We start from the raw sequence: 20,440 nt of genomic DNA on the forward strand, positions 1-20,440 counted from the left end.
CAGGCAAACACGCAACACAGACCCAGGATGGCATTCTGACAATGAATAGGCCGTTCATGTGCCAGGAACATACAACAGGGGAAGAAACACATGTTGCCATCAGGCTGTACAAGGCCCAAGGAACCTGCTTGTCTACTGCTGGACAGAGAATTCTGCCCTAGATTGACCCGTGGCCTAACCCAGCAAGGTGCCTATATCATATGTTCTTCTCTCCCTCTCTTTAAAAAAAGGGGGGGAGGTGCCTCTGGGTTGACCTGTCTTAGAATCTCCTACCAGCTATGCAGCCTACAAGTTTATAAAGTTATAACCTGCCACAGATTGCTACACATTCCCACCCTCACACAATTGTTGGTTTGAACAGCATTCACTGGGACATTTGAGTTAAGAAAGATCCCCCCGAGGAAGTGTATGTGAAACGCATAGGGGCAATTCAAATATTAAATAATTGCTTTTTTTGTTTTCATTTGGTTTGGTGTGGCCATCTTTCCTTTTGTTTGAACAGCTATGCCTGCAGAAGACTTCCAGGTAGTTGCCTGGTCCCTTCTTCTCCCCCGTAAGGTGGTTTTTGGGGTGGGGCTGGGGCAACGATCTCACGCGCACAGCCATGCTAGAGGTAACTGCATCGCCTGCAGGTGTGCACACATGCAATCCCTGCTCCTAGCACACCGAAGGATTGGCAGGCAATTGCCTGCTAATACAAGCAACCTGACTACCCTACTTCCAGGTGAACAGAAAATGTGCAGGCTCAGAACTTTGAACTAGTCCTGTAAACGGGATCACCTAAGTAGCTCTGGAGGACCAACACATTTTTAAAGATGACACCCTTAGTAACCGTGTTATTCTTTCATATTAACCAGTTCACCCAAGGTAGCAAAAAGGCACAACTGCGCGGGCTTTACTCACCGAAGTCCATTCTGTCTTTCTGGTTTCTCTGAAGCAAGCTCAGCAACAGGTCAGCCAAGTAAGCTGACGTCTCCCTGGGAATACTGTACACAAAGGAGGTGGAAATGTTAGAGCAATTATACTCTTAATGCTAAATATTTATTGGCAGTATTTATAGATAATAACAATGACATTAACACATTATAAAGAACATGAAAAAACAGTTAACTAAATATGAAGGAAGGAGAGATAACAATAACCAGATAACTAATTTCTAGATGGGTAGTTTCTTTTCTGGTTGATTATCAACAGAATACTGGCATAGGTATTTTAACTAAGCAGGTACAGTATGCAAGAGAAATAATTTCAATTGATATATGTATAATTCTCTACTGAGTGCCATCTGTTGTTTTATTGCAGTTATTTATGGTAACTTGCTGGGGGTAAAGGGAAGATGACTGGGGAAGGCACTGGCAAACCACCCGGTAAAACAAAGTCTGCCTAGTAAACGTCGGGATGTGACGTCACCCCATGGGTCAGGAATGATCTGGTGCTTGCACAGGGGACCTTTACTTTTTTATTGTTTTAATGTATATGTAATATGGATTGTAGAATGGTTTTAATGTCTTTACCCGCCCTGAGCCTGTCTTTGGCTGGGGAGGGCGGGATAGAAATTTAAAGACGTAATAATAACAACAACAAACAAACAATAACCAAACTAGGCATACTTACATCAATAAGCATTTATGGAGTCATATCACACAGCATTTTAGTACTTGGCAAAACACTTAAAATACTCTAGATTTTTATTATTTTATCGAAGTAAAATGGCATAAATTCAAATAAAAGAAAGTCGAGACTTCGGACAGGATGTCAAATCCTATGCTCATTAGACCAAGCAAGTAAAATATACTATTTCAGTCTATATTTTACTACCTAAACCAGGAGGGAGCTGTGTTTCAAAGGCTTTTTGTGGATTTGCTGCTCAGACTTCCCAATAGATTCAAATAAGGGTAGCCATCTATTTATGAAATTAGTTGTATAAAATAGATTATTGTTAGCTTTGAGCTGAGAGGAGATTTTGTCTAAGATCAAGAGATCCCAGATCTTAAGATGCCATTTTTTAAATGGAAGGTATCAAAGATAGGACATTTTGGAGGACTTTCATTCATAGGGTCACCATGAGTCGGAAGCGACTTGACGGCACTTAACACACACACACACACACACACTTTTATCTTCCCAAAATGCTGCAACTAGGAATTTAGCAGCCACCAAAAACAACAAAAGACTGTTTATTGGATGCCCGATCCTGTTGACTGTATTTGACTTACACCATGCAATCTGCCTTGAGCCTCAGTGAGACAGTAGACTACAAGTTATATACATAAATAAATTTTGGTATTGTTTCATGATCAAACATTTCCAATAGAAACTGTAGATGTAGCTATTCTTTAAAACAATTAAACAGTACCAAGAAAACATAAGACGCTGAAGACAATCTGCCACACTTTAACAGGTATTAAAATCTTTGGATTTGGATAGATGCAACAAACCCTTCACAAAAATATACCCACCTAGGAATCAGATTCCTGTTCTTTTCATAAAACATTCTTAGATCTTGAGGGCTGTTGGCCTAAAGCAAAAAAATAAAAAAAATGCAATTTGCCAAAAATTTCATTTAACACCCCACCATAAGCACAGTTTACACAGAAAAAAATTCACCAAGAACATATCCCATGCATTCTAGGGAGGGGCCCAGCGAAAGCTGCTAAATGGTGGAGCTGACTCCTAAACACACATTCACTCCCCTTCCTTCTTCCCCTAACCAGATTGATCTCCCAACTCTCACGGTCAATTTTATTTAAAAATATTTACATACTGTGCTCTGATTTCCAATATAGCCAATAAATAGAATTAAGCCATAGCTATGGTTCCATGCTACATGTGTGTGGACACAAATCATGGTTAACTAAAACAAGACTCTTTCATAACCATGGTTTGCAACTAGTGAGGCTAGATCGAGAATGTATGTGTCTGTTCTCCACTTAATTGCTTCCCCCTTCCCGGTGTTAACCACTGTTCAGTGTTACATGTGCAGCAACACAAACCATGGTTAACCAGAACAAAATTACTTCATAAGCACCGTTTGCCAATGGTGAAGCTCATTCCCAAATGCTTGCTCATTTCCCTGCCCTTACTCTCATTATCCATATCCCTCTTTCCACTGCTATACATGTTTCCGAGCTTAATGTACACCAAAACAAACCAGCTGATAATAATCAGATGTTCTCATAACCATGGTTTGTGAGCGCACGGTTTCAGTCTCTAATTTACCATTAACTGTTGTATGCACAGAATTCATCACAGAAAAGCATGATTACCAATACGGAGGGAAGGAGAAAATAACTTTAGAGAGTGAATGCAGGAAGGTTGCCTCCCAATTTGAAAACAATGGTTTGCCGTGAACCAGTGTTGAATCTTCACTGAGCCAGTGAGGGTGTACCAGGAAGCTTCCTGCCTGCTCAGTACCCTCTTCTTCTGAGATTTGTTCAACTGGAGGGGAATACATAACCCTTGCACTCCATCCCTTGTGTGATGGGACACAATTCAGCTGCCTGCAGAGGCTGATCAGGGCATACCTGAAAAGGTGGCTTCCCAACCAGGCACTGATAGATCACTGTTCCTATACTCCACAGGTCGGCTTTAGCATCATAGTGCTGGGACATAATCACTTCTGGAGCCTGGAAAGCACAAAGAATTTACAGCAGAGTTCATGAACAGTCAGGCATTAATAAAAGAGCCAGTAACTTCTTCTATGACAGCAGGATCAGCAACCCAATTTGAAGACACCTGGAGGTGGGAACTATGCCTTATAACTCAGTCCCACCACACAAGCTTCAGAAACGATTAAGATCAGTTCTTTTTTAAACTGTGGAATTTTAGAACAAAGGTTGTATACTGGGTAAGAAAAAAGAATAGACAATGTATACACACACAGGGTTAATTCTCACCCACCCTCCTCTCTCCTTTTCCCCTGAAGGCCAGGTCAATCACTTTGCCATCCGCTATTTTGCACAAAACTGTGCACCTGCCAAACACATTGGTCAAGCTACAATACGAAAGCTGTGAGCTTGCTTACAGCGAGCCACTCAAAAGACCTGTTTACACTGAATGTGTGGACTGGTCAAGGAGAACCCCTCCCCCAAGCAGAGGTGTGGCTGTATGAATTGGCCCACAGCTATATCAAATTAAAGGGGAACGGCCAGCCGTAGCTACACAGGGACCCAGCCAGCCTCTCTCCCAGGATGTCTGGGGAGGATACTGAGAGAAGAATGCTCCTCTTGGAAGAGGAACAACTGCACCCAGCTGTGTTCCACGCCATGTCCAAACAGACATCTCAAGGAACAGACCTGCTGGCTGGGAGAGCTCCAGTAAGCCTTCGGAAAAAGAAAGCCCTCCCCCCATCTTGGTCGATCTGCTGCAGCCACTACAAATCTGCTGACTGGAACAATGTCTGGCTCAAAACTTACGCATCTGTAAAAAAAACAGTCTTCTTCCCAAAGACTGCTCATGTCATGTAATAGTTAATAGTTATACCTGCCAGTTCTGCTCGATACAGACAACAAGATTAAGATACGATCTTCTCACTAGTTAGTGCAGTACAGTTAAGAGACTGAGCTGCAAGCCTAGAAATCCCCAGTTCAAATTTTGCCTCTCACAAGGTGGCCCTTAGGTAAGCTGCTGTTCTTTCCCATTTCAGCCCCTTGTCTACAATATGGGATCATACTGACTTACCTTACAGAATAGTTGTAAGGGTTACTGATAATGGACATGAACCATTGTCTCACGTAAGACCCATCTCTCTAATAATTTTGGAGCAATCATGAAAGCAGCATAACAAGCCCACCCAAATTAATCTGCTCAAGCCTCTGAGAGCTTATAGAATCTTAAAGGAGAAAAAACACAGGGGTGTTTCTAAATTGTTCCCACACCTGCGATTCCTTCAGCCACATAATGTCAGCATTATATTATACCAGCAGCCATCAAAGGAAACACGACAATTCATCACTCACCATATACATAGGAGATCCACAAAGGGTGGCAGCCATCATATTGCTCTGGAGATAACGAGCAAACCCGAAGTCAGCTGATCGGAGAAAAGAATACAACACTGATTTGGGGGGATGCCAACAATGCTTAAGCCGAGATCTCTCAGCCTAGCCTATCTCACAGGGTTGTTGTGAGGATAAAATGGAGGAGAGGGGAATGATGTAAACTGCTGGGCTGAAAGGTGGGGTATAAATGAAGTAAATAAAGACAATAAGTCAGCTTAGAAGATATCCACCCCCACCCCCTTTATTGCTAATTAGGAAAAAAACGAGATGCAGCTTTGTGCTGGCAAGATGGGCAATGAAACAGGAACTGAAGGAGACACCCGCCACTACCCCAGCGGAGAGTCCCACCACCCCAGCCATCAATGGTCCAAGCTGCTCCTTCCACCACTCCTCCAAGCTGAAACTTAAACGGTTTGGAGTCATCAGGAAATAACTCCCATCAGCAGCTAAATGGCCGATCAAGAAGGATGGAAATAAGCCCCACCTACCTTGCTGAAATCACATCAGGAATGAAACGGGTCTGCAAGGCCATTTTACATGCTAGGCAGGAGTCGAAACCTCCGCTAGCAGACAAACAGCCAAGGGGCGCGACCCAATCACAGCCCTCTGACAAGCAGACGTGGAGGCCTGCGGACCTGTTTTTCTCGTCCCTGCTTTACCTTTTAAAGTGTATGCCTAAATAACGTTAAACGTAGCAGCGGACCAGTATGTGCATCCCTTGTGCGTGTGTATGCTTTGTGCAAATTATGCCACGGAAGAGTGCAAATGAACCACAACTTTTCGGCTTGAAGTGCCTTTCCAAAGTAGCCTTTGGGGTTGAGTTGTCAGTTCTGCCAAACCAGCTGTGTTGAAGTGCCCAAAAAGCCCCAACTCAATGCAACCAATGTCAAAAATTAAGTTTGCTTTGGATCCTAAGGAAATGCTACTTGGGATAACACCAGCAACATTGGAAAAGGCATCTAAGGAATTGCATACATATGTGGTCACAGCTGCCAGAATGGTACTAGCCATGAAATGGAAATCAGATGAAGGTCCCAACATAGAAGGGAAGAATAAATTGGCAGAATATGCTGTCATGGCAAAACTAACTAATTTAGTAAACAAAAGTACTAGAGAAGAATTGTTTCTAAATTGGAGGCTTTATTATGCTTATGTGAAAACAGCATAAGTTACAAGGAATTCAATATGGATAATATTAAAAATGTGTTTTTAAAGGTATTTTTGCCTAATTTAGCAAATATACAGAAATAGAGAAGAAATATATTACATTTTCGAATGTTAGAGTTCAAATTGGGATAAAAGACATATTCCCACCCAGTGTATATACTTTTTCTTCTATATAATTGAACAGTAGTTGAAATATTTTGATGCATTATTGTAATCCCGTTTCCCCCCTACCCCTTTTTTCCTTTTATGTTTACTCCTTTATTCTTTTGGGGGGGGAAACAAAAAAACCCAACTCACCTATCTTGACACGGATGCTGCTGATGCTCGACTTCCTGCGGTTAGTGTAGGACAGCAGGATATTTTGCGGCTTGAGGTCCCTGTGAATGATCCCTTTGCTGTGGAGGATGCGCATGGCGGCAGCGATCTGCTGGAGGAACACCCGGATGGTGTCCTCGCTCAGGGTTCCCTTGGCTGAGAAGGGGGGAAAAAACAGGGGCTCTTTTGCATTTCCCAGGCACACTGCAACCTAGGCGAAACAACCGGCTGGTTCAGACATAACAGGAATGTGCCACAGACTTCTGAGCTCCCTTTTTTCGTCTTCCTGTCCTGGCAGGCTGTGATTCCCTTACTGTTTCCTGGCAAAACATAATTTGCCTGGAAACCAGAACTGGAAGCCACGGTCAAGCTGCAGTTTGCAATTCTGGGTTACATGCAAGCTGCCGCCTGTCCTAATCCCATGTGATGGCAACAGTGTACCAAGAAGGAAATGAGCAAATGAGGTAGAAGTACACAAGCTTAAAGCTCAAACACACAATCCAAGTCATTCTGAGGGCCCCTTAATGGGGACCAAAAAATGGATCTTTCCAGCTGACCTCAGTGGGACTTCAAAGAGGCTGGATCATGTTCTGCATTTTTAGACTTGAATTCTCAGCAGAGGCTAGGTCAAATAAAAATTTAGGAGGACAGGAAAGCATACAAACCAAGCGTACGTGGTAGCCATGACGGGCTGAGGCAAGGAAAGTGCAGGGGGGAAAAACATGCATGGGTGGCTCTTTTGCCAGTGTTAATGCCTCTGGCATTCGGAGCAGCAACAAGAGCTCCACAGAGAATGGCCTCCATGAAGAAGCAGCCACACAGAAGCACGTTACCCTTACTGTCTCTTGTGGGAAGCGCTTTACCTCTACTGCCTCTTGTGGGACTATAGCATTTAATACTGGCACTGACCATTACACCCCCAAATCACTGGAGACTATCCAGACGACGCTCAGTACTTCGAAGCCCCCCTTCCCGATTTCAGTGGGAGAACTCAGCAGATGCTTCTCTCCTACAGAGAGAAATGCGGCTCAAAAGGGCTTAATTATGCCTTGCAATAAAACTGGTCCCCAACATGCTGTCTCACAGTGAAACCAAAACAGTCAGCATCTGCCTTGAGCCTTCCAAAGAAAGGAGAACTACAAGTGTTGTAAAAAAACAAATAAATAAAAAATAGAAACCTGAACAGCATACAGGAGCATGGCTCAATTCTCAACAGCTAAAGTTATGGGGGCAGAGAGCAGGTGTCCCCTGAGTACACCCGCTCACTTTCTCCCATATGAGTTAATGATTGACATTCTCTCTGATGGGAAAGTTAAACACTCATCAACGTTGCTACCATGTGGGCAACGTCTGCCCTTTGCCTGATGCTGGGCATAGACTTGTTCTCACTGCCTTTGTTCCCATCTCCAAACACAGACCCCAGTCAGAGAAATGAAAACCTCAAGCGGCAGCCGCACTCCACAGCTGCACATAGAAGCTAGAAGAGTCATCTCTCTCCACATGGGACTCCCACCAACAATAGCAGCTGCTCCCCACCCCTGCAGCCCTCCCACAAGCTCCCCTTGTTACTATTAGGCATCATAGGCCCTTTACAAATGTGAAGGTGGAGGGAGAAGCCTTCGGCATTCATTTTGAGGGGAAATGCACGGTGCGCTTTGCAGAGGCAAAATCTTTTCTTGCTTCCCTGTGGCAGTTGAGAGGCGTTGTTCAAAATTTCAAATTAGGAGGATTCCAAGGGGTCCATGATTTTTCTGTTTCTCCCCCCCCCCCCAAGCTTATTATTGCATGCCCCAGCCCAACCACAAGAAGAGGAATTGCTCCCTCCAGGAGCAACAAGCAAGGTCTTTTCATCGCCCTCCAGATAAATCAGGAAATGTTTAGAACCAGTTCCCGTGAAAACCAGTTCCCATCAAAACAAGTAATGCATCTTGCAGGCTCAATTCTACAATCCCTTCCCCAGGTGCTTTTTAAAAGAAATGTATTGCTCACTCAACTGGTCTATAAGGAGGGAAACTGCATGGCAGAAAAGAACTGTACAGCTATCTTTTATTGTATTCCCTATTTTACCTCACTTGAAGTTTACAAAAATCCTTCAAGGCGAACAGAATCTTAACAGAAAGAGTTCCGCCAAAAACTAGAAAGAAAGCAGGATCACAGCACAAAACACTTTCCAAGCAATTAACAAAGCATCAACAGCAATCCATTACCTTGTAAGTAATCTGCCAAGTCTCCACCATTGCAATACTGTTCAAGAGAGAAAAGAACAGGGTAATCTGGACATGTGCTGATGACATCTGAATTCTTTACGCTGCTTGTTGAAAGGCCTGGTGCAGATTCTATGTTCTCCACCCTCCTAACCATTGTTAAAGTCACAAGCATCCCTTCAGGCTTATGTGGTCTCCCCCTTTTCCTTCTCACCCCTCCCTTGAATGCAAATGCACCTTTTGACTGCATTTCTGATGTTAAGGCATGATTTGCTTATAACAGCCAACTATGGCTGGCTGTGATGAGAATGAACCTTGGAAACTCAGTCTCATGTGGTACATACAGATTGAATTTTGAGGGGGAAAACCTTTGTCATTATGTGCAAACCAAAAATTACACCTCGTTCTCTTGCCTCGAAACCGGAGATCTAAACCAGGTGTAATTCTGGCTTGAAGAGAACACTAGTGCAGTTTGCTGTCTGGAACCCATTTCCCACAGAAGTGAAAATTTCTGGGCCCCAGGGTGGGAAGAAGGGCCCCCCAAGATTTCCAGGGCTCATTCTGGTAATGACAAACCAGCTCTGATGCTCTTTTGTACACTACTAAGCCTCTTAGATCTCACTCTCCTCCTTCGCCTCACCCTTTCCTTTCCACAGCCTGTGACTGTGGAGGAAGAGATGCAAGAAACGTTTTAAAATAATACTGCACACACATAAATGTGTGTTGTATAAATATAGCTAGTTTGAATTTTTAAATTTGGATTTCTGAGTGCGGATTTATTTAACTGGGGCATGGAGGAGGGAGTATTATCAAATATTTCCAACAGCACCTGCAGGCTTCAATACATTCATACAGGACTTCAGGATCATTTGTTTGTTTTTATATTATCCTCCCCTTCATCCTCCAAGATACTCAGCGGCATGCATGGTTCTCTCCTCCATTTTATCTTTCCAACAACCTGGTGAAGTAGATGACTGAAGAGTAACTGGCCCAAGTTACCCAGTGAGCTTCATGGCTGAGTGGGCAGTAGCACCCAGGATTCCCCAGTCTCACACTCTAACAACTACGCCATAAGATCTTTGGCTCTATCGTAGCCTAACCTGCTCCTGGCAGGGTTGTTGTGAGGATAAACTAGAGGAAGGGAGAACCCTCAGAGAAAGGTCAGGATAAAATTGTGACAAATACATAGGACAAAAACAGAAGTTTATTCAAATCCGGTAGAAGAAAAATAAATACACACCTCCATTACCAGGAAGACAGAGTTGGGCATCTCCTGGAAGAGAAAAACAGAGAAAGGGGTTATTAAAGAGGGGGGCAGAAAGGATTCTCAAGGCAACAAATTCTAACCTAAGTGTGATGTTTTACTCTTGGAAAAAGCCACACTCTGGCTCAATTCATACATTACAAGAAACCACAGTCAACTATGGTTAAGTATGATGTCTGAATTGACAAACCATGGTTCGAGCTTGGCTAGCAGACCAGGCTCAGAACCCATGTTTGAAGCAGCTGGTACACCATGGTTTGTGCTATGGCTGGGCGTAATGTCCAGCTTGACAAGCCTCAGTTACAGCCAGTGCTCTGCCTTCAGAGGCTGCTGCAACACGAAGACGGGAGTGAAGGGGTAAAACCAAGCGCTAGAGGATAAGCAATGACGGCAGACAAACACCTCTACACCATGACTTCCCTTTCTGGGCTGTACATGTTTAGAGCCCAAACCACCAGCTGGCATGACAGCTGAATTAAGATTTATTTGTGCAAGGACAGGAACCCAGGCATTAAACAAAAAACAGCTGCCATTTTGAGTTAGTGTTCTGTAATTAAAGTAATCGCACACCCTTGAATCCTGTTGCTACACAATCTTTTGTTAAAAAGCTTGTCAATCCTTGTAGCTCCCCTCCCTTGACTACCTGTGCCACCTGCAGAGACCAAAAGGTGAGGGAAGCACTTTACCACGGCATCCTGGACTTCCTGTGTGTGTGTGTGTGTGTGTGACAACTGCACTCAAGCAAAGATATAACTTTTTCTTATTGGTGGTGTTTAATTGGTGGTTCTGGAAGAAGGGCCTGGTTTTTCAGCCCTCCCTCTGTTTTACAGTCTTTGATCTTACTCTAATTTTTTTTTACAAGTAACGCTGCTCTGTCGTTTTTAAGATTCTCTTGCTGGTTTTATTTTACTCTTGTCAGCTTAGTAATTTTAATGAGTGTTTTTACTATTACTACGACTGATTTTAAACTTACATGAATTATGTTGTTAGTTCTTTCATTGAGGGGCTGAATATAAATGTCTAATATAATAAAAAAAATCTGGTTTAGAAGGATCTAGTTTCTCCTCAACCATTGTGGGAATCTTTTCTACCCATGTCATGTTGCTAGCCCTGAGCACATGAACACATGAGGCTGCCCTACACTGTATCAGACCATTGGTCCAGCAGGGTCAGTACTGTCTACTCAGACTGGCAGCAGTGCTTCAAGATTTCAGGCAGAGCTCTTTCACGTCACCTACTACCTGATGCTTTTACTGGAGATGCCAGGAATTGAACCTGGGACCTTCTGCATGCCAAGCAAATGCTGTCCCATTGACCCACAGCTCCTCCCCTGGATTTACACTAGCATCTTTCTCAGAAATGACAGATTTCTTTTGCATGCCTTCTTAGGTACTTTGTAGAAATACCTTTTTCATTTACAGCTGCCTAGCTGAAATGGTGTGTGTGTTTTGCCGTCAAGTCGCAACTGACTTATGGTAGTGATCTGAAATGCTTCCAATGAATTTTAACACGCAAAGCTAACAGAATGGAGTGAACAAAATCCACTGGGAGAGGTTTGGCCCTGAGTCTTAACATCCCAGGAATTCAGAACAGTGACCCAAGCGAAATACCTCTTGAAGGAAAGTCACTTGCTCCCCAGCCAAACAAGGACGGAGGGCCCTGCCCCTTGGGCAGCTCAAGGTCAGAGAAGGGGCCTCCTATTAAAGCTGCCTAAGACCTAGAAGAAATCTGGAAGCCTCAGCAGCCCGGTAAGATGGGCAAAGGGAGTTAAATTCAAAGCTCCCTGCAGATTCTGGAGACAAGCTGCCTAGCAAGCGGTTGGCACAGCTGTGCTCCTGACGTGAACGTCTCGTGGCCCAGCAGAAATCTGATACAACAACACAGCCGAGATCCTCCCAACGTGCTTGACCTCTCCTGACTTGTCTGGAATTCAGACTGCAGCTTGGTGGGAGGGAACGGATCATCCCAAGGACAAAGATCCAACTGTGTATGGGCTCGTAGCCTTCCAGAAACCAAATGGTGACCTTTGCTTCCCAAATGGGGACAGGGGGGAGAGAGAAATCAACAGACCACACGCAGTAGATTTTCGGCACATATAAAGCAAGAACCTGTGAGAGCTGCAAATAGCCTGTGAAAACAAGGGGTATGAAGAACGGGGTTCCAATCATGTTTCGAGTCCAATTTTCACCATGAACTAAACAGCTTGGCCTAGCCTTTTGAAGGACACGAGGGTCCCTGCCTTCCCTGACATTCTCAATAAGCCTGTAGGGGCCACCACTGTAAAGGCCTAGCAATGAGCAGTGGAAGTTCTTAGTCTGACGGAGCAGGCGCCATTTATACACAATTTATGGAAGAACGTTTAAAATTATATACATTTAACAGGACATTTTTGTCACATGGAAGCAGAATAGGTCATGAAACAGAGTCAGAGGTCAAGAAAGAAGAAAAAATAGAGAGGGAATTTTGGAGCTGAAATGGCAGGGATGCAAAAGTGGGCGGCGTCTGCAAAGTGCTCCACGATGGATGTGGCACCTCCTCCCCCAAGACAACTGCAACTGCCGTTTTAAATCTAATCCAGCCTCCTAGCCTTAAAACAACGGGCCATTTTAAGTCCATTTTACAGCTTCAAGATGTTTATTGGAAAAGGGAGATGCACATGGTGTAAACACATTTTTAAAGTTCATAAAAACATAAATGTGTGCAAATGCACATTATTTGTGAACAAACCATTTCCTTAAGAAAGCTGAAACAACAACAAAAAAGTACCAACAATCACAAGTAATCTTATCAAACGAATACAGCTCCTATAAGAGCTCTGAATAGTTCTCATTCATGATGGGTTCCCTAAGGGAAATGAAAACCCTTGTGCGTTTCTATCAAGGTCCCTAACTTAAGTAGCTTTATAAAACCAGATGCATTTCGGCAGAAGCAGGTAGGGCGGAGTCATAGTCCAGAAGAGGCCTGCTGCTACACCTAAGGTCACACCTGCAAAATTGGATCAGGATCCTCTCCTAGGGGAGGGGCTATGGCTCAGCGGCAGAGTCTCTGCTTGGCATGCAGGAGGTCCCAGGTTCAATCCCCGGCATCTCCAGTTAAAGGGACTAGGCAAGCAGGTGATGTGAAAGACCTCTGCCTGATACCCTGGAGAGCCGCTGCCGGTCTGAGTAGACAATACTGACTTTGATGGACCAAGTGTCTGATTCAGTATAAGGCAGCTTCATGTGAGGACTTATGACTTCACTTACCCAACAGCAGAAAATACAGTGATGTCATTCTCAAGAACCTTAACATCGACCATGAGCGCTCCCACAAACCCCCTGGAAGCAACGTCCACAGTGCTTTATCAACAGCTCTTACATCAAAACAAAGCGACGGCAGGAATGCTACAACAGTATCACTCACCCAACCCCACACTCTCCCCCAAGGAAACATACAAGCACACAGCTGTGGGAAAACCACTGGGGGCTGTCCCAGTGCAGCGAGTGACGCAATCCATTACCTGCAGCCATAACTTCTACAGCATCAGAATCCCTTGGCTGCTCAAAAACACAACCTTCGCCAGGCGAGAGAGGAAGAAGGGCCATTCAGAACAGTCAGGATCAGCACTCACAACCAGTAAGAGAAGGGTTCGCGCCCTGCTGCGGCACCTATGCCTGCATGCGCGCATCGCAAATACTACACTTAACAAGCTTGTACTGCTCTTTGTGTGAAGGCAGCAAAAATTGTGGGAAAAAGCCACTTGGGATGAGAAAGAACATGCCCTGCCCACATAGAGCTTGGGGGCAGCCATAGCAGCTGGACCCAACCAGCAGCTCTGAAGACAACAGCAAAGCAGAGAGATGTCGCAGACCCAAGTTTCTATTTATTCAATTCATTTGTACCCTGCCTTTCTCCCCAATGGGGACCCAAAGCAGCTTACATCGTTCTTCCTCTCTACCATTTTATCCTTAGACAAGCTGGAACGTGTCCAGAGGAGAGCAACAAAGATGGTGAGGGGTCTGGAGACCAAGTCCTATGAGGAAAGGTTGAAGGGGCTGGGTATGTTTAGCCTGGAGAGGAGAAGACTGAGGTGATATGATAACCACCTTTAAGTACTTGAAGGGCTGCCATATAGAGGGTGGTGCCAAGTTGTTTTCTGTTGCCTCAGAAGGTCGGACCAGAACCAATAGGTTGAAATTAAATCAAAAGAGTTTCTATCTAGACATTAGGAAGAACTTTCTAAAAGTTAGAGCGGTTCCTCAGTACAACAGGCTTCCTCGGGAGGTGGTGAGCTCTCCCACCCTGGAGGTTTTCAAGCAGAGGCTAGATGGCTGTCTGTCAGCAATGCTGATTCTATGACTTTAGGTAGATGATAAGAGGGAGGGCACCTTGACCATCTTCTGGAAACGGAGTAGGGGTCACTGGGGGTGTGTGGGGGGAGTGAGTTGTACATTTCCTGCATTGTGCAGGGGGTTGGACTAGATGACCCTGGTGGTACCTTCCAACTCTATGATTCTAACCCTGTGAGGTAGGTTAGGCTGAGAGAGTGTGACTGGCCCAAGATCACACAGTGAGCTTCCATGGCACAAGAGGAGATCTGAACCCGGGTGTCCCAGACACTAGTCTGACACTCCACCACACTGGCTCTTCTGGAAGAGGGAAATGCAGCTGCCACAAGGCAAAAACGATCCTTTTGGGGATCTGGCCAACATTGTTACTAGATAGCAAAAAGGAGAAGCGGAAGGGAGGATAACCCCAGCTGCCCACGTCACAGAGCAACACAGGAACAAACAAGTGGTGGTGGGGGGGGGGGACAACCCATAGACAACCCAGCCCTTCACGTGCAGTCTTCCTTATACAAGGAATGGATCCCAGATCTAGGTACCACTCATGAAGAGGCCCTAGCTGGAGTCATAACCAAGCAAAAAAACCCAACACAGGCCTCATGTACAAATCTGAACCCTGGTGTGGTCTCTCAGGAAACAGGAAAGGGGCACACAAACACTCAAGATGACACTACAACCAGGGACAAAAGTAGCAACTTAAACTTCTTGCCACCCCAGTGTCTTTCAGGGGCTTTGAATCAGGAGATGGCCCTGGGTCATACCAGCATGACCTCCTGGTAACTTTGAAGGCTGACTCAAATATGCCCAATGTGCCTTTCACCCCAGCCAAGCCCTAAGATAATTGACTACAAGTTACAAGTGCCAGCTGGTTATTTCCCTCCAGCAGGTGTTACAACTGTTCCCCACTTCACACGTCCCAACAGCAGTACCTAGGAAAGCCATAAATGCTGAGATGCTGGAGACCACCCCTCTAGGGGGACACAGATGGGCAAGGGGCAGACTCTTAGCCCCGGGAGAGCAGAACCCACAGCTCATTCTCCCATTACAAGATCATCCTCGATGAAGATGGCTGCAGGAAGTAAGGGCCATTTCTTAGCCGTTGCATGAAGCACCCGGAACAGTTTTTTAATTGAACAGTAACCGTAGTAGAGTCCTTTCTCTCACACAAGTTTAATGTGTGAGTCTTTGTTCTAAGGAACAAAGGGAGCAAAAACATGCCATGGTCGGCTTGGTATGTAAACTGTGCTCCCTGACTGGGGCTTATATACCCGCAGTACTGCGCTCCCGAGTATCCGTGCCAGAGGAAAGGCTGAGACCTGTGGATATGTATTTGAAGACAGCAGTTCTAGCTTTGTGATGGACAAGGCTGTGACTGAGCCGACCCCTCCTCTGCTCTTTACTCCCCCTTTACCCTTAACTGTTTCTTACACTGTCACAGCAATACAGCAAAGAAGTGGAATCACTACGCCACCTCAACATGGAGTTACAATCACACAGGGCACTTAGCTGAAACCTTATTCTCATCCTGTTGGTGTAACCCAAGGATAAGTTGGCACTTAGCTTAAGAAAAGAGGAGACGTTTTTGAAAGTCCATAAACCTTTCCTTCCTCAGCTATGCAGAAGTGCACTCAATGGGATTCTGTTGGGCTCCAAATGTCAAAATATTAGAGATATGTTTACTTTGCAAGGCTCATTCCGAAGGAGGGAAACTCCTAGGAAAGAAGCTCTTTTTAGCAGTCAAAGGCCAACTTCTACTAGCATGGCTGATGATTATCCGGCCAGGAACCACCCACCCCTTTGCCCAGAGCAGATGGAGCCCGCACAAACTGCCATCAGTCCAGCGCCCTCCCCAGCAGTAAATGACAGGGCTTTTAACCAAGAGAATAACCCATTTACCTCTGAAAGGCAAGTGCATTCCTCACTGGCCACTCTACTTACCCTGATGGTTAAATTGTTTATGACAAAATGAGCTGGCTTAGTAGCCACTTTCTCACTACCTCCTTCTCCCATCTGATGGAACTCTGTGCAACAGCTTTCCAAAGGCAAACTATTCAGGATGCCCAGAATACAATGCTTCGCCGGTCTCCGCACCACAGGCACAGCTGTGTCTGTGTGGGTGCGTGCGTGGTTTGCCAGGAGGGCAAGCAAGCAAGCTCTAAAGAGGAATCTGTAAGGAGAGCCTGTATTTTAAAACCACAGATACTCATTGTTCAAATTTGTATTTATTTATTTTTTGCGGCAAGTCACAGCTGACTTATGGCAAGCCCGCAGGGTGTTCAAGACAAGAGGGAGGTGGTTTGCCATTGCCTGCGACATGAACCTGGTATTCCGTGGAGGTCTCCCATCCAAATACTAACCAGGGAAAACCCTGCGTAGCTTTTGGGATCTGAGGTCAGGCTAACCTGCGGCTATCCAGGTCAGGGCAAAATTTGTACCATGATCTTGAAGAATTGGAGGCTCTAAACCAGTGGTTCCCAAACTTTTTGGGCCACCGCCCCCTTGGTTCCACAAACTCAACCCCAGCGCCCCCTACCCAACAGCACAGTTGAAGGGGCCTACCTCTAGCTCCCCCCCTGCTGCCTCCTTGCCTCTTAGCACCCCCCTAGGTAATCCCACCGCCTCCAGGGGGTGGTACTGCCCCTTTGGGAACCACTGCTCTAAACTAAGGGCCAAAACAACCTACAAACATTGATCTCCTGAAGAGCAAAGGGTATTTATTTTGTTTTGTTTTTGCACAGACACCCGTTTACTCATCATTCTCCCAAAAGTCTATATTTAAGTCAGGCTCATTGGAAATGTTTATCTGGCAGTCAATAAGCACTGAAGTTTAAACTTTACCATAATCCTGTGGTTTTGAAATGTCCTGGACTTTCAGAACCTATTATACAGACTGTGGCATACCTGCCCAGCATCTGACCTGGAATCCCTGTACATGCATGAGGATGCCAGCACCTGTTCTAAGTGAACACACTGTTCATGCTGAGCAACTATTTGGCCCGGCCACATGCCGCCCTGCAAATCAAGTTTGCATCCTGTGATGGGCATCCTCTGTAATGTGCAGCTGCATTCTAGTGCATACCCTGTTCCAGAAGGGCATCTGGGCAAACCCGTGGGCCTAGCTGGTAGGCAGCTCATCTGCTATTACTTGGCTTCAGGGTGGATTTGATTTAAAGAATGATTTAAATCATTAGTCAATAAGACTAGATTTAAATCGTGGTTTTCTACACTCTTTTACGGCCTGATGTCATTATAGATTTTCTCCTCCAGGGAGAGAATAATATGATAAACATCAGGATATACACACAAAGATACCAAGGCTTGTGGAATATTCTGCTCAAAAGGTTTAACTTTCATTTTTACTGCTTGCCCCTCTCTCCTCACACTGAGCTTGTGTAGATCTATTCCATTCCAAACAATCTTCTGTTCACTGAACTTCTTAAAACTTAGCACTTAAGGCAGGGGTGTTGAACTCAATTGTTACAAGGACCAGATATGACATAAATTGTTACAAGGACCAGATATGACATAAAAAGGGGGTGGGGCTACCTTGGCTGGCTCATGGGTAGGGTTGCCAACCGCCAGGTATTAGCTGGAGATCGCCTGCTATTACAACTGATCTCCATCCAACAGAGATTGGCAATTGGACTCTATGGCATTGAAGTCCCTCCCCTCCCAAACCCCTCCTCAGGCTCCGGCCCAAAAACCTCCCGCTGATGGCGAAGAGGGACCTGGCAACCCTACCCATGGGACAGATAAGAGCTTTCGATGGGCAGGATCCGGCCCACGGGCCTTATGTTTGACACCCGACTAAAGTGGTTGATTCTGTGTACATAGATTTACAAAGGAACTATGGGATTATGGTCTTTTCAACTCTGTAGTTTTTATAACATTTTTGCTGTGAAGAAGAGGTATGTTATCTCTGCAGACACATACTCATAGTTTTGAGAACTGCAAAGCCAAGCATCGGTGATAATATCTTTTAGATAGAAAAAATGCCCTAAATAGTCTTACAAAAACCTCTGGAAGAGCATGACATTGTGAATGGATTAATGGAATTAATTTGCCAAAAAAGTAAACACTGCATCAATATACATCTGCATGCTACACAATTAAAAACTAATCCTTATTTCATGATGTATAATTTTTGGACTATGATGTATCAAATAGAAAACTTTTGGACTGTGATGTATCAAATAGAAAACTATCTTTAGATACATTTCTTCCCAAAAAGCATTATATTTTTTTAAAATTGGATTTAAATAAAAAAATCCAAATTAAATTTTAAAATCTATTTTAAAAAAAATATTTTTATCCACCCTGCTTGGCTTTCTTGATGATGCGGGACAAGAGGGCAACACACTGCTTCACTGTATGCAGGAAGCCTGTACAGACTTTACAGTCACAGAACTGGTGAAACCAGTGCATTTATTAACCTGGAAAGAGACTGCACACAAACCAGACGTCCTTCTCTCGCTCAAAAAGAAGATAGCTGCCTTGGTCCACAGCCAAATCTAAAAACAGAAGCCATGTAATACCTTTGATTAAGACCAACTGAAAACACACTCTGCAAGTGTTCAAGTTCTCAAGAACTCTTTCTTAAACTGGGTTTTAGAGAACAAGAAAGGGGGGGGGTAAGGAGATGCTTTAAGAACCATGATCATAAGACTAGTCTGCATCTTGTATAGAGGCCACTGAAATGAACAAAGATTCCTATTATGCAGACAGAAATGCCCATTATTGCCAACATCATAACCATGGCCTAAATATCCCCCCTCACCCTTTAACACTTAATCTGATGAAGAGTTCTAGAGAACTCACAGAGCTAGAGTAACCTATTGTGTTATTTTGGGTTCTCTTAATAAAAGGTATTACATACCTTCGGCTATTGGATCTCTCAATTTATGCTTACCCTGAGTAAAAACATTCAAAATGCATCAGGAAAATCTGGAAACTAGTATCGTATTAAGTCTGCTTCAGCCATCTCTTTGTTCTGATGTGTGCTACACCTCCTCTTCCGTTCTCAGTCTGATGAGGAATAAGAAGCATGCAGATGGCCCCATGTTCAATCACTGCTTAAACAATCTCAGGAAGTCATAGAATCATAGTTGGAAAAGCACACCAGGGTCACCTAGTCCAACACCCTGCACAACGCAGGAAATTCACACCTACCTCCCACACACACACACACACAGTGACCCCCTATACCATACCCAGAAGATGGCCAGGATGCCCTCCCTCTCATGATCTGCTTAAGGTCACAGAATCAGCATTGCTGACTGATGGCCATCTAGCCTCTTCTTAAAAACCTCCAGAGAAGGAGAGCTTACCACCTCCCGAGGTAGCCTGCTGTACTGAGGAACCGCTCTAACTGTTAGAAAGTTCTTCCTAATGGCAAGACGGAAACTCTTTTGATTTAATTTCAACCCGTTGGTTCTGGTCCGACCTACTGGGGCAACAGAAAATAACTCGGCACCATCCTCTATGTGACAGCCCTTCAAGTACTTAAAGGTGGTTATCATATCAGTCTTCTTCTCTTCTCTGCCTGAGGCCCCAGAAAGATGTTACCAGTCAATACAGAGCTAAATGGATCGACAGTTTGACGTTTTTATACCAGCTTCATATTATGGGAAGGCCCCATAAAGTGAATGATAGAGCACATTCTTTGCCTGTTTTCTCCCCTCCATGAGTGGATCTTCAGGGAGAAGGGGAAAATAAGTGAATGAACCAGTTGCTGGTTGTTTGCAGGCAGGCTCTGGGCCTGCAGGCACCAGTTACTAACCACTGGCTTGGAGCAGGGGTCCCCAACCTTGGAACCTGCGAGCGCCTTTGTGAGCCTTTGGCGTACGATACCAGGTAACATTTGCCTTTGGGGGAAGCAACTTTTGGGAGAAAAATTGCCACCGGATCAGATTATTCAGGTACCTCCTGGTTTTTCAACAAGGAAGAGCTAGGGTCCCATATTCAACCCGGCTGCAGATCAGTCCAAAAAAGTAGCTCAAGCCTCTTTCCCCACACTTATATCTCTAACACTAATTCTACAAAGCACTCCTATGCAGACACATATTCCATTTGAAATCGGCCAAAAGATGATGATGGGCAATAAGAGCATGTAGGGTGTGCTCACCTCTATACCTTGGTCTAAACTTGCCGCAATCCCTCCCAGTG

At 44.7% G+C, this 20,440-nt stretch overlaps 1 protein-coding gene across 1 annotated transcript in view; it reads right to left on the minus strand.

The window, feature by feature from the left end:
- Window positions 1-20,440, minus strand: part of ULK2 (unc-51 like autophagy activating kinase 2) — a 93,545-nt gene that overhangs the window by 58,184 nt on the left and 14,921 nt on the right. Inside the window, exons 4-10 of the mRNA XM_056865264.1 lie at window positions 9,927-9,959; window positions 8,690-8,726; window positions 6,465-6,638; window positions 4,959-5,032; window positions 3,525-3,626; window positions 2,460-2,518; window positions 904-986 (exon numbers count right to left, since the gene is read on the minus strand). Of these exons, the coding sequence (XP_056721242.1) occupies window positions 904-986; window positions 2,460-2,518; window positions 3,525-3,626; window positions 4,959-5,032; window positions 6,465-6,638; window positions 8,690-8,726; window positions 9,927-9,959 (562 nt within the window). The remainder of the gene's footprint in view (window positions 1-903; window positions 987-2,459; window positions 2,519-3,524; window positions 3,627-4,958; window positions 5,033-6,464; window positions 6,639-8,689; window positions 8,727-9,926; window positions 9,960-20,440) is intronic.

Source organism: Euleptes europaea, chromosome 19 (genome assembly GCF_029931775.1).
Source record: "Euleptes europaea isolate rEulEur1 chromosome 19, rEulEur1.hap1, whole genome shotgun sequence".
Classification (NCBI taxonomy): domain Eukaryota; kingdom Metazoa; phylum Chordata; class Lepidosauria; order Squamata; family Sphaerodactylidae; genus Euleptes; species Euleptes europaea.